The 15,854-nt window shown below is 33.8% G+C and overlaps 1 protein-coding gene across 1 annotated transcript in view; it reads left to right on the forward strand.

The window, feature by feature from the left end:
• LOC104907769 (uncharacterized) overlaps nt 1-15,854 on the forward strand; it is a 45,861-nt gene that overhangs the window by 17,600 nt on the left and 12,407 nt on the right. The window contains exons 5-6 of the mRNA XM_019252675.3: nt 3,733-4,354; nt 15,090-15,586. Of these exons, the coding sequence (XP_019108220.2) occupies nt 3,733-4,354; nt 15,090-15,586 (1,119 nt within the window). The remainder of the gene's footprint in view (nt 1-3,732; nt 4,355-15,089; nt 15,587-15,854) is intronic.

A 15,854-nucleotide genomic window follows, 5' to 3' on the forward strand; every position in this document is an offset into this window, starting at 1 on the left:
ACCCCGAATAAAGAGACTATTTTACCCCTTTTCCTTTCTAAATTACAAATCCACTTACAAACCAAAGGGAGATTCAAATAAAAATACTGTAATAAAATTATAGCAATCATTCACAAGTCAACTTAAATCACAGAATTGCATAATTTACATTATAAAAATCACTCAAATGATGAAACTTTGCAAAAACCAAAAAATTAACTTACAAACTACAACCAATATACTACAACATCAATACATACTCACAAAAATTTGACTTGATATACAAGTGTCCACTTTCTTCACAATATATGAAGTAGTGTACTTAATTTTAAAATCAACTAAAAAATTATAATATTAGAAATCATAGTTCAATAAAATTTCTATTTTGTTCATATAATTTTGACCTTGAAAAGTAAAAAAAAAAAAGAGACTGGTGAAAGACTTTAAGACAGAGACTAAACCAATTAAATTTTGTAACTAAAAATAATTATACTTTGTATGTCTAATGTTCAACTTTTGACTTTTACATAAGTCGAAAAAAATCGAGTTTCTATCTTGAAAAGAATTCAAGCACGCATCGCGTGCAAAAAATGCTAGTATATACTAACCACAAGGAAGGGGTTTGTACATTCCTTAGAAACATTCAAGAAATAGTACTTTTTTTTTAATAATTTGATAATTCCTTAAATATAAGAAAATTATATATCCACAACAATCATAATATAACAAAATAAATAGAATTTTTTTGTCATGTATTACTATATTGCGTTATCTCCATTCTATATGGAAAGAGGGGTAGGACATCAAAATATTAGAAATCCCATTTTACCCTCACTACATCTCTATTCTAACTATTTACTTTGATTAAAAAAATTAAAAATAAAAAGGAAACTACCTAATTAATTTTAAAAATAAAAAAAGACATAACAAAAAGAAAACTATCAACAATTCAAATATCCCTAATTTATTAGATATAATTAACAATTAATTTTCTACCTATATTCGCACGCATCGCATGCATATAAAAACTAGTGTAATATAAATCAAATGCTCTAAGACTATATGAAAATGCACCCTAATATGCAAATGATACTTGAATGTTCTTATCACCACTTTCTATAAAACAACAAACAAGTTCAAACCGCGAAAATTCTTGGGTTTGCACATACATATCTAACACTGATAACAAAGTTCGGCTGTAGCACAAGTAACCATGTGATAGGGGAGTATCAACATAATAGCATTCGCAACTCGATATTACATATACGGTTATACTAATATTGCTACTATGTACCATGATTAATATTTAATATCTTTTCTATAAATTTGTGAAACTTTCATTAAAGGACTTATCAAAGACGTCAACGAAAATACAAAGAAATCGAAAGATGATACAAGAAGAAAAAAGGGAAGATTGGGCTAAGGAAAATTGCTTCTGACTAAAACTAGGAGAATATTAGACTCCTAATTAAAGATATAAAATACCAAAAGGAGAAACTAGAATTAAGTTGAATCCAGGTAAGGAACTCTGAATTTCGGGATGCCTTATTTGACGAGAACTTCAGCGACGAATAAATTTAAAAATGTCGTTGATGAAATCTATTAATTTATGTTAACAAATAAACATTTCCTATATGTGTTTTTTTATGAAAGTTTTCAGTAACGAAAAAGGTTTCCAGAGTTTCTCCGAGGACGGAAATAATGTTGTGTTTCCTCTAAATCACTCGAGCAAGAGAGGAAGACGTCTACAAATGAAAATCTTATTAACAGTGTGTTTGGTTCATTTTTAGTAAAGGAAAGAAAGGGAAGAGAAAGGAAGGGAAGAGAAAAGAAAAGAATGGAAGAAAAAGGAAAAAACCTTAATTTCACATGTTTGGTATAAATTTTCTCTTTCCTTCCGAATTCCCCCGCTTTTGGGAGGAAAGGAAAGTGAAATTTTATTAAAGATTCTTTCCTTCCAATTCCTCCCATTTCCTTTCACTTAATTTTTTTTAAATGAACCAAACATTGGAAAGTAATAAATTTCCTTCCACTTCCTTTCTTTTCCTTCCAAATTCCTTCTACCAAACGAACTGTAAGTTAAAATAAATAAACTATAACTACTTTTTTTTTAATTATTTTGTTGGAAAAAGTTGACTTCAATTATATGTTATAACTAAAATATGAATTTTGAAATCAAAACTTAAATTGATTTCAAATTTTCATTTGAAATTCAAATGAAAAAGATACTCTTATTATTTAGACCTTATAAAATATAAGCTAACAAAAAGCATACAACACTTTGTGTACATAAAATCTCTATCTCTATTATGTAAGGGAAGGGGGAGCAATGGTGTCCTCTTTTGAAATGCCTATTTTGCCCCCCTTTTCTTTCTAAATTACAAAAGAAATGTCAAAATCAAAATTACACTCAAAGAAAACTATCGAAAATTAATTTACAACACTCACTCACAAATCACTTAAAAGGAGAAAATTTACAAATCACTCATACAATTGAGAAAATCACGCAAATCACTCAAATAATCACGAAACTTTATTAAAACTTTAAATTAACATACAAACTAAAACTAATAACCTAGAACGTTAATACATACAAAAACATTTGTAAAAATTTACTTACAAATCACTATTCTCAAGAACCATTCACAATTAATGGTGGGTCATGATAAAAAATAGAGGTGTATTTGTAGTGAAATTAGAATTTAGAAGTTAGACAAGAAAAAAAAATTATTTACTTTTTTATAGTATTTCCTATATATAATGAAACTTTTACATATATTTGGACCTATTTTTTTCTATTATATGATAGCGAATAATTATCAACGTAAAAAGGCTTATGTAAAGTATCATTCAAGAATTAAAGTATAACATATCTCTATTATATAAGGGAAGGGGGAGCTATGGTGTCCCTAAATAAAGAGACTATGTTACCCCCTTTCTATTCTAAATTACAAATTCACTTACAAATTAAAGGGGGCTTCAAACAAAAATAGCAAAAATATAATTATAACAATCACTCACAAGTCAACTAAAATCATAAAATTTCATAATTTACGTTTTGTAAATCACTAAAATGAGGAAACTTTAGAAAAGCTTAAAAATTCACTTACAAACTACAACTTATGAAAAAATTGACTTGAAATCAAAGTGTCCACTTTCTTTACAATTTATGAAGTATTGTACTTAATTCAAAAATCAATTAAAAAATTATATTATTAGAAATCATAAATAAATTCAATAAAATTTCTATTTTGTTCATAAAATTTAACTTTGAAAAGTAAAAAAATAAAATAAAAAGAATGGTGAGAGACTTAAGTGACAAAAACTAAACCAATCAAATTTTGCAATATAAACAATTATACTTTGTATGTCTAATGTTCAAATTTTGACTCTTATGCCGAAAAAAATCGAGGGTCAACCCGATCATGATATTTGACTCATGATCTGGCCTGGTTGACCCGATCATGAAATTGAAGGATGGGACATTTTCTCGGAAAACTCATTTCTATTTTGAAAAAAATTCAAGCACGCATCGCGTGCAAAAAATTCTAGTATACATAGTGTGAGTCTAAGCTTTTCTGTAATAACCAAAGCAATAGCCTCAAATTTTGTGCAAAGGTTAGTGATACAATTGTTCATGATTAAGGGGTACTCGGCCCTTTCCTCTGTACCCCATTTCCCAATGCATTTTTATTGGTGGGATGATGAAGTCATTTATGCATGAAGGCTAATACTAGAAATCTCATGTTGTAGAAAAAGTTGATAGAATTGGCTTCTATCATTGGAAGAAAAATGGATGACAAGCTTCATGCGGCTGCTAGAACAGGAGATACACGTTTGTTTCAGCAACGAAGCTCACAAGAGAATGATGAAATTTCTCAAGAGATTGTACAAAATTATAAAGAGAAGGATGAGATTGGTACTTATGATGATACTTATTTCTGTCGTCAAGCTGAAGATGGAAGTAATATCATTCATATAGCACTTCGACATGGTCATGAGCAGTTCGTTAAGGAAGCTTTAGAAAGATATTTTGATCTCATCTTCCAGAAGGACTCCATAGGAGATACACCATTGCACGTTGCTGCTAGGCTTCAAACTCCTGCAGCATTAAGATTCTTGCAATCGTCTCTCCACAATGGGCGTAATAGGGATAGTGTACAAAACTCAGAAATCGAAAACCTCCGGATATTGGCTGTAAGTAATTCAAAAGGAAATACAATTCTCCATGAAGCAGCACGGACCAATAACTATGAGACTATACGTCATTTATTATATTGGTCAAGGTATACGGGGAACATTGAAGGAATAGCATGCACAAATCACAACAATGAGAATTTTCTTCACCTGTTAGCGAGATATGCCACATATACAGGTAAGTTATCTTTCCCTCAACACTCCTCCTCCATCTCCGTTATACAATATACATATACTATCAATTAAAATGCAGTGGGGGATAGTTTACCACTAAATGGTAGGCAAAGTCAAAGATGTTAGGGACTTCCAAGAACGCACTATTCAAGACTGGGTTTACCTCAAATGGACAACTAATGATGAGATTTCCATAAAAAAAGTAGGTAAACTATTTTTCTTCTTTTGTGTAGACAATAGAGACAGAGAAAACCTAGCCGCCCTAGGTTCAATTAGCTATGATGGAGCCTTGGTAATTTTCTCCCTTTGTAGTGCAAAAGCTTCGTACAATTCTGTCACGTTCCTAAACTCCTTAGTTTGGATTAGAGTAGAAGGACTACCCCTTATGCATAACAAACCTCACATAGCTACAATAGGTAGAGTTTTGAATTTTGATAACAAATCTACTTCTCCTGGTTTCAAGGACTACCTAAGAGCGAAAGTTGTCATCTCGATTAGCAACCCTTTAGTCCTAGGCTTCTAGCTACTTCGATTCACAAAATGGTGAACCATACTGGGTGGATTTTCAGGTATGAGGGGGTCTTTGTCTTTTGCTCAAAATGCGGCAGGATAGGCCATAGATGCAATCGCTGTAGAATGCCAATAATCATAGCGAAGCAACACTTTGACATAGTCCTGCATAACATGACCCAGAGCCGTGAACAAACCCACATCTCCCCAAACTTTATTCCATTGTTCACAAACAAACTCATTGGACTCAAAGGAGTAAACAGAAATCGCACAACAGAAGTTAACCTAGTAGATTATTCCTGGGAAAGGGACGAGGAAGGAGACAGCCCATCCGAAGCTACCCTGTCAGAGGAGGATGGACAGGAAGATCAACAAAATTCATCATCATCAGATGAATTATCAGGCAACTCAGAAGGGCCACAAGATTGTAACCTAGAAAATGGTAATAACTCAAGTCACCACCTTCCTAACTCCTAAAATGCCTTAGATAGAGACGAAAATCACAACGATCAGTCTGGAAATAGTCCGGGTAAAAGGAAAAGAAATCCTAAAATTCCTGATGAAAATTTAGCAAACAAGAAGAACAAATGCTCAATTCCTCCTTCACAAGGTGCCCCTCAGAACTCCAAGAAATTGTTTCAAAGTTCGAGGTTCACGCGCCAGGCCAAGCGAGTGCACAAAAAAAATATGCATGGGAATTCAATGCAACGACGTAATATGCATCCACTTCCCAACCATAATTCTTACACCAATTCATTACAGCCTCCAGGTATTATTATCCCCAACCCCCCTTTTCCTTTTGGCCGAGTAAGTTACGAAAAAGCCCCTGAACTTCAAAAAGAAAATAAGGCTCAGACAGTATTTTCCTGCGTCACTATTCACAATGTCAACACTAAAAGATCTCTTATCTGCCAAAAAATCCTACTTCTTAACATTCTTCTAAAATACCTGGAGTTAAAACTAAACCTTCCACTTCCTATTCTTTTATGGCAAACTCCCATACCCCACCCACCCTATTTAAACTGCATAATCTCCCCGTTCACTCTCACTTCTCACTCCCCAAACTTGAAAACACGTCAGCACCAAAAAATGAGATTTCCAACTTTGTCTTCTTCCCATAAAAGTCCAAACAATCAACCTTCATCCTTTTCCCCTACTCAATCATGGGATTCAATATTCCAAGACTTAGATCAAGAAGTCAACTTATCGCATCTTTTTCTCAACGTCAACATTGAAGAAAACAACAAGTTCTATTTTCCCTCTGACCCACTCTCGAATCCTTTTATCCCATTGGGGTCGATAGATTATCTAGAGCTTAACAACATTTTCAGCTCCTCAAATGTCTCAAAAGGAAATAACCAAACTCCCCTGATTCCTTGGGCCCAAACTACCCTTCATCCACAAGCCCACCGCCCACTTTGACCCCAACCTTTCACGAAGTCACGCAAGATGAAGCCCACAAAAACACTACTAAGAGAAACCCTTACTGGGCCCAAAATCTGACCCATTCACACCCAATAATCCCTGAACAACAATTAAGCCCATCTGAGGCTCTGAAGTTGGAAGCCTGGGATGAACTGGGCCAGGTAGTCAAAAGATTTCTCGAGTCCAAACAAAAACCTTTTGGGATTGAGCCCAAAAACCAGAATTCTGAATCTACAAAAAGTTTGACCCCTCATAAAGATTCGCAAACCTTTGTTCACACATGCCCTAGTCCCCCACCTAATTCACACATGCCCTAGATCTGAACTTAGCTCCGCCTTTGGACGATAACTTCTACCTCCCTCGATCTTTGAAGAGGAAAAAAATTCAAAAGAAATGAAAAGGAAAGAATACTATAGTGTTTGGCCTATGCAACAACGACTCTCATGACAACTCTATGTCAGACAAGGAATCTGCTCTAAGAATTGCAAGAAAGGGTGCAACTGACCAGGAATAGTCTAAGAAGGATACATGAATATCCTCAGCTGGAATTGTACAGGGTTAAGTTCAAATTCCTCCCCTCTGCATTCTTTCATCAAGAATTTGACTTCTATCCTACCTCTAGATTTTATATTCCTGTCTGAAACAAAATGTAGCATATGTCAATTAGTTCCTTTCTTCAATAGACTAGGACTGCAGAATTATATTGGTAGTGATGCTGAAGGTAGCAAGGGAGGCTTATTTCTGAGCTAGTCAGATAAGCTTAGAGTCCTAGTCCTGTACAACTCCCAAAATGTAATCTTTTGTAATGTTACTCTTCCTAATGGCTATGAATAATATGTAGGCTTTGTGTATGGCCGGTTCCCCAGTCTTAGCTTCTCGCAGTTCAGTGTGGACAGAAATACATGCTCTGATAGATAAATAAAAAGAAGACTGGATCCTTATAGGGGATATCAACCAAGTTGAGAACAAACATAAAAAATTAGGTGGAAATAATAAACTATTAGGGGCAAAAGAATTCCTCAACTGGAAGTTCAATAACGATTTATTAGAAATCCCTTTTAAAGAAGTAAACTATACTCGAACAAACAACAGGCAAGGGAACGATCTAGTTCTGGAACGAATCGATAAAGGTTTTTGCAATACGAAATTGAAAGAAGTGTTCCCCAATGCAGCAATCACAAACCTTCCAATCCTTCTTTCCGATCATAGTCCTATCTTATTGCAAATCCAACAGTTAGTATCAAAGAGACTAAGGCCCTACAAGCTAGAAGGGTGGTGCCTGGAAAAAGAAAATATCATCACAACGATAAAAAAATTTGGAGTTTGAAAATCCAAGGATCCCCAGCCTTCAAGTTACAGAGAAAGCTAGAATTCCTTCTACATGACTCTAGGAGATTTTGCTTAAAATACAAAGACATATTCAAACTGGACTGGCGATCGATCCAACATCAATCTGAAGATCTTCAATCTAACATCCAGAACATCTCCCAAGGAGTACAAAGTTAAAAGAAACAAAACTTCTGCGAAAACAAGCTCAAATCAAATAGGAATATTGGAAACAACGCTCCAAATCAAAATGGGATGTTGCTGGGGATGCTTCCACATCCTTCTTCTTCAAGAGTGTCAAGAGTAGAAGTGCCAAAAATGAAATTCGGATGATCCAAAATGCATAAGATGAATGGATCATGGATCAAGATGGCCTAAAATAGGTCTTCTTACAATATTTTAAAGACATTTTCATCCCTTCACAATAGAGAGATCCGGTTAGCCCCTCAGATCCCATTCTTGAAAACCTTCCATTACTAACAGAAGCACATCTCAGTATTCTCAATCGCCCTTTCACAAACGATGAGATCAAATCAGCAGATTATTACTCCCCAAAACCCTTCAAATCGCCAGGTCCCAATAGATTTCCCCCTGTTCTTCTAGGATAAATGGGATTCAGTACAAGGGGATGTTTGTGACACCATGCACATGTTCACCACTTCCAATCACCTACTACGGGAAAGCAATAAAACTTTCATTTGTCTAATCCCAAAAACCAAAACTCCAACTTCACCAAACCATTTTAGACCGATTAGCCTATGCAATTCCACCTACAGAATCATCTCAAAAACATTGGTCAATTGCCTAAAGCTAATTATAGGAGACCTAGTAGGAAACTTCCAAAAGGCCTTTATCCCAGGACGCCAGCTAGTAGATAACTGTCTTATAGCACATGAAGTCCTCCATTGGATTAAAAAGAGAGAGAAAGGTACCTTCTATGCTGGTATTATGAAAGTTGACTTAAGCAAAGCATATGACAGGATAAGGTGGGAGTTTGTGGAAGCGGTTCTAAGGAAGATGAACTTTCCTGAAAGATGGATAAAGTGGATAATATAATGCATAACAACAGTCTCTTACTCGGTGCTCACTAATTGGGAACCCACAACCTTCTTCAACCCAAAAGCAGGGCTTAGGCAAGGATACCCCCTCTGCTCATACATTTTCATTCTATGTATGGAAGCCCTCTCAACAACCCTCTCAAAAGCTCGATCGGGATGATAAATTGATCCATGGAATTAAAATTGCTAGATCCGCCCCTTCTCTATCACACCTTTTCTTTGTTGATGATGCTCTCTTCTTCTTCAAAGGGATCCCAAGAGTCTGCTGGAAACTAAAAGAAGTTCTGTCTGATTTCTGTGAGAAATCTTGCGAACTTATAAACTACGAAAAATCAACCCTTTACGTTCATCCCTAATACTCCAAGAATATTCAGTTCCATAATGCGGAAACCGCTAGGGATGAAAACTTCCAATAATATAGGGAGCTACTTAGGCTACGAATTGGACATCAATGGCGCGAAAACTTCAAAGTTCATTGATTTAGTAACCAAAATATCAGAACAAGATTAGCTCCTGAAAATTTAAGCACCTCTCCTCCCCTGGTAAACTTATCCTTATCAATGCAATCCTGTCTGCTCTCTCCTCAAACATTCTCTCAATTTATAAAATTCCCAAAACTATCACCAATACGATTAACTCCACTCATTTAAAGTTTTGGTGGAAATCAGACAAAGACAGGAAACCCATCTACTTGAGGAAAAGAACCTTATTCGAATTGCATAAAGATGAGGGAGGACTAGGCTTACGGAACGTGGAAGCAGCAAATAACTCTTTACTAGTCAACCAAGCTTGGAGGATCCACCATGCAAAGAACTCCATTATTCATCGCTTGTATCAAGCAAAATACAAGGTAGACCCTCTCAGGGCAGGTATCAAAAACAAAATTCCAATCACAACTTCATATGCCTTTAGAAGTATGTGCAAAGCAACCTCCAAAACAAAAGACTTCTTCAAAGACCATATAGGAGATGGGGCAAATACACGAATTTTCCAGGATTGGTGGGTAGGAAAAGAGAAGATCTCTCCTCAACAAGCGACTGTTTCGAACCTTACCCCTCAATCAACGGTTGAGGAACTCATAATGGAAGGTCAATGGAATGCTTCCATGATATGGAGAAACTTCACAAGAATAGAAGCCATAGATATACTGTCAATCTGTCTCCCTTCTACTCAGACTCCTGATACATTCTCATGGAGCCAAGATCCAAAGGGTATATACACCGCAAAATCGGGTTACTAGAAGCTAATGGGCATATAACAGATGGTATAGAGGATCTCACAATTAGGAATCTAGTAACTGCAATTAAAGATTTAGTAGCTCAGTTTGATTTTATATCTTGCTCATTTGTTAATAGAATTAAAGTTACTAATGCGCACAACCTGGCTATTAAAGCTAGGAAGGGCAATTAGTTCTCACAACCTCTTGTCAAAAAAAAGAAAAAAAATTAAAAGATTTAGATATATAAAGTATTAGGACTACCCAAGCCATCTCGTACAATTCAGGACCTTGTGCTAAATTAAATTATGAAGCTCCAAAAAAGTAAAAAAAAATGTTCTTATGTAAATATCGAAAGTAAAATCTCATACATTTAATAAAAGTTGTTTTCTTTCTAAACAAACATATACATACAGGCCAAGGGCGAAATAAGATTGAAGGGTCCACTAATAAAGATCGGAATAATTTTTCAAAACTTATAATCACATATATATACTTCCTCTGATTCTATATAAGTGTAGTAGTTTGACTTTCACGCTTGCCAACATACAATTTTGACCGTTAATATCGCTAATTATGTATTGAAAAAAATTATAAAAAGTTGATAGTATGAAAATATTTGTTGAAACAAATCCAACAACATTTTATATGTACAAAGTTGTTTTTATATGTTAGTAAAAAGTTACCATTAAGGTGGAGTATGTGAATAGTGCAAAAGTCAAAGTGTTACACTTAAAAAGAAATATATGAGATAATATATTAAAGTATTCAAATACAAGGTAGTATTTGTTGAAACTCGCATGGTATAGCTTCAAATGGGGAAGTACAACTCTTTTAAAAATAAAAGTTGGTAATAAATTAGTAAAAGTTAAAAAACTAAGCTGTCAAAAGTTTTCTCGTACTTGGCCCATTTAAGGTTCCGAAAACCATGCATTGAATATAGTATATACTATTTTTGCGATTGAGTGGGTAGATATGATGAGGAAATAATAAGATACATTTATTTGAGTGAGAGAGTGTGTGCCCTTAATCTCTATTATATAAGGGAAAAAGGGAGCAATGGTGTCCTCTTTTGAAATGCCTATTTTACCCCCTTCCCTTTCTAAATTACAAAAGAAATGTCAAATTTAAAATCGGCACTCAAAGAAAACTACCGAAAATTAATTTACAACACTCACAGACAAAATACAATCAGTTAAAAAGAAACTTTACAAATCACTCATACAATTGAGAAAATCACGTTATAAAATCACGCAAATCACTCAAATAATCGGAAACTTTATTAAAACTTAAAATTAACATACAAACTAAAACTAATAACCTAGAACGTCAATACATACAAAAACATTTACAAAAATTTACTTATAAATCACTATTCTCAATTAGAACCATTCACAATTAATTAATTGTGAGTCATGATAAAAAATAGAGGTGTATTTGTAGTGAAATCAGAATTTAGAAGTTAGACAAGGAAAAAAATTATTTACTTTTTTTTATAGTGTTTCCTATATATAATGAAACTTTTACATATATTTGGACCTATCTTTTTCTATTATATATAATAGCGATTAATTATCAAGGTAAAAAGGTTTATGTAAAATATCATTCAAGAATTAAAGTACAACATATCTCTATTATATAAGAGAAGGGGGGAGTTATGGTGTCCCCGAATGAAGAGATTATGTTACCCCCTTCCCATTCTAAATTACAAATTCACTTACAAATCAAAGGGGACTTCAAACAAAAATGCCAAAAATATAATTATAACAATCACTCACAAGTCAACTAAAATCATAAAATTGCATAATTTGCGTTATGCAAATCACTAAAATGAGGAAACTTTACAAAAACTTAAAAATTCACTTACAAACTACAACCTGTAAAAAAATTGACTTGAAATCAAAGTGTCCACTTTCTTTATAATTTATGAAGTACTGTACTTAATTCAAAAATCAACTAAAAAATTATAATACTAGAAATCATAAATAAATTCAATAAAATTTCTATTTTGTTTATAGAATTTAACTTTGAATAGTAAAAAAAGAAAAAAAATGGTGAGAGACTTAAGTGACAGAAACTAAACCTATCAAATTTTACAACTAAAAAAAATTATACTTCGTATGTCTAATGTTCAAATTTTGAATCTTATGACGAAGAAAATCGAGTTTCTGTTTCGAAAAAAATTCAAGCACGCATCGCGTGCAAAAAATTCTAGTTTTTTAGTAGTGGAAAAACTATGTGTTAAGGTAATAAAAGGATCATTCTGAACATTAAAATAATAAAAATTGTATTAAGTGACGGATGAAACTGAATTATAGGAATATACGTATTATAATACAAAGGTTTACTAAAAAAAGCACTTCCTCCGTTTCTAAATAAGTGCAACATTTGCATAGTGTTTACTATTCATAGTTTAAACGAACTTTAATTAGCTCTGGTGATTTATATTTTAGGAAAAACATAGTCATGTGGGAACTTGTTAGCTCGTCTGAATGTGAATATTTTCAATATCAACTTTTTATAATTTTTACTTTTTGATAGTTGAAGATATTAATGGTTAAAATAATTTCCTCACCCCATCCTAGAAAATAGATTAGTAAGATATGTGGAAAGCTTGAATAATACTTAAACTTGTGTTTTTTCTCCAAGGGGAGGAAATTTGCATTAACATCCATTACCAACACTAGTAGAAAAAATCTCAAATGTTCCAATTGTTTAGGCCCCAAATGCTCCGTATTTAACGCGTAGCAGACATCATACGAGCATTTGAGCATTTTAAAAATGCTCTGGTTTACAATCGGGGCATTATTTTTTTAAATGCTCCGGTTGTTAAAGAAAAACCAAATGGAAGTTTGTGACTTGTAATCATTAAATATGATTTACAATGAGAATCAGAAATATGAATAACTGCTAAATGATATCGTAATTGTTGAAAAGTGGATTTGGGAGGATGTCCAAGACGATGGAATTCAACGTTGTCGGTAGTGGTGTATACTTTCGGTGAAATAGGAAGAGACTTGGACCACTCATAAACTCCATCTTTAATTTGTCCTTGAAATAGGGTTACCCTTGAGCTAGGTTCCTTGACATAGAACAAAGAAGATGAGAACTCAATATTGACGTGATTACCGTGACAAAATTGACGAATTTAAGTGAAATTTTTTAATCATGGAAGGAGCACACAAAAAAAAATTGCATAACATAAAAAAATGAGAGGATGACGAAGGAGACTAATGTTGGATTATACTCCAAAACTAGTTAAATAGTTTTTCTAATAGTTAGGATTAGTTGCTAATAATTAGTTAGTGGGTTAACAAGTAGTGGTCTACATAGTGGTCTATTGACAGTAGCAAGTAGTGGGTTACGTAATGGGCATGTTCCTAATAGTTAAGATGTTATTAGTAGTATTATGTATGCCTATTTAAAGGCTGCTTTGTTTATTTATTTATGTTTGAAAAATATATGAAAACGTAATCTTTTTAATTTCTCCATGTTTCTGTTTTTTCTCCTCTAAAAATTCTACAAGTGAACCAGTAGAGATTGGAAATTTGGAATCTCGAAGTCATCGCCAATGATGATCTCATCCATACCATCGTAAGGAGAGTGTTAGAGAGAGGTTTGCAATGCTAGTGGTAACGTGGTGGCTAGCCCCACTATCAGGAAGCCATCCCAGGTTTGGTGAAGAGGGTGAAGTGGCTTGAGCAACAATAACATGAGTTTGGGGAAGGGTGTGAATATCCCAAGTCTGAGGAGAGAGTCTGAGACAAGGACTGAGGGAGTCTGAGACAAAGATTACCAATATTTTTAGGTGAAGTCTTACAAAGTCTTGAAGAGAGTCTTGAAATACCAAACTCTACTCAAGACTATGGTATTGCCTCAAAAAAAATTTACTTTTCTTTGCCCAACCAAAAAATGCCATTTGTCTCTTTTTTTAATGTTAAAGTAATGTGGAGTACTAGTGAGTTTGGAGAAAGTCTGAGGGATAAGGTATAAAATTAGAATGAGTTTGAAGTGAGTCTGTAAAATTAAAAAATAGTGGAAAGCTGATGTGGCACAGTCTGAAACTTGGAATTGAGTCTGAGGGATAAACTCACCCTTTAATTCATATTACGGTTGCTTCCAAGTAGAAGAATAATAGTAGGATGGATTTTCTTGAATGTGGGACAATAGGCGAGGACATGACCTCTCAGCCTCTCGCATGGCACGATTGACATTTCCCTTAAAAACCTATCTTTTATAATACAACTAAGAGCAAGATATATAAAATAAAGATAAGGATGAGATATATTAACAGCAAGTACATCACAATATTATTATCAGTATGTTATGTACATCACAAGATAAATTGTAAATTGTAGCCTTATAGGAGACATCTTAGGGATATAGTTTCATTGATATAATATGGCTATGATATGACTTGAATATTTCTATCAATCCTAAATTATCTGAATTCATTAGTTATTATTAGACCTTATCTAAACTTAATTAGGTGGATTAAGAATAGCAGAAGGACCAAGTTTCAGAAGCAATGTATGTATGCTGGGATTTCAGTAGTAGTCGACTATATTTTGCACAGTAGGAATAAAAGGTTTTGGTCGAATTGTATGCCTAGTATAAGTAGTGTTGTGAAATGATTAAGGAGCTTCTTACAGTGAGAAATGGTACTGCGTTGCCAAGAAAGCTCGGTAGTTAAGATTACACTTGGTTATAAGCTTGCAGTAGGATGTTAAGTTGTTTGTGTGGTTGTAATGTCTTTTCCTCCCTTGGCTAAGAGGGGTCCAACCTAGTTGGTTTGCTCTTGTTTTGAGGTGGTGTTAACTGTAGTCTAGTTTTATTATGGAATATAATTACTTGCTTAGCCAAAAAAAAACTAATACGCCTTATTTTTGAATATCAAATCTTATTTTAGCCAATTTTTGTTGAACTAAACATACAATAATTTATTGCACATTATTTTATGAGAGTGTCAAACTTATTTTTGCTAAATTGAACTTATTAGACATTATTATTCTTTATTAGTCTTATTAGACCTTATCTGAACTTACTTTCTTTTGATAAAGGTTGAAAATAAGATGCACAAAACTGGACTTTAAATTCGTATATTAACTCTTATTATAATACTACTCCCTGAAAGTTCTAGCATTTTGATATTTTCCATATATATTACAATATATATAACATATATCTTGCGTCATTGCATGCAGCAACGAGTAGCTCGTACTCAACGAAGTATAGCTTAATGGCACGTGAGTTGTACATCAGCGCCTCGTGTGCCTATGTACGTGATAAAGATGGCTTCACTCCGGTTTTACGAGCAGTACAATGTAGGCGACTTCGTTTGGCTAATTTTCTTGTAAACAAATTTCCCGAGTCAATAAAGATATTTGACAATAAATATAGAACAGTCCTACACCACCTAAGTGCAGCTCTGGTGATAGATGTTGTTGATGATTCAGAAGATATAACGCCACTCTTGAAAAAATTTATCGAATTTCACGGGGTTTGTGACTTTAGACTTGCTCAAGATGAAGATGGGAACACACCTTTACATTTAGCTATAATGAACGAAGATGTTTCTACAACAAAATTTCTCATGGAATTATGTCTCCGGGAAGAGGAAAGGCCTGAATTAACTATAATCAACAAAGATGGTCACTCGATTTTCAATCTACTCTCGTCAAAAGGCCACATAGCTACCCTGGTGCGTAATACGATCTCTATGCGTTTCTAATATTTACAACATTTTTCCCTTTTATGGAATTCTTTACATTTTTCGAACAAATACCCCCGACAAATAAAAAAATTCACCATATTCCCTCAATGTTTCAAAAATGCACCATATACCCTTGAGTTTTCAAAAACATGCACCAAATTCCCTTTTTCTAACTTTCGTTAAATCATTGTTTGCTTTATTTACCATTTTGCCATTATTAACCCCTAACCCTAATTCTAATATAACCCTAACTCTA

Source organism: Beta vulgaris, chromosome 4 (assembly GCF_026745355.1).
Source record: "Beta vulgaris subsp. vulgaris cultivar EL10 chromosome 4, EL10.2, whole genome shotgun sequence".
Lineage (NCBI taxonomy): Eukaryota > Viridiplantae > Streptophyta > Magnoliopsida > Caryophyllales > Amaranthaceae > Beta > Beta vulgaris.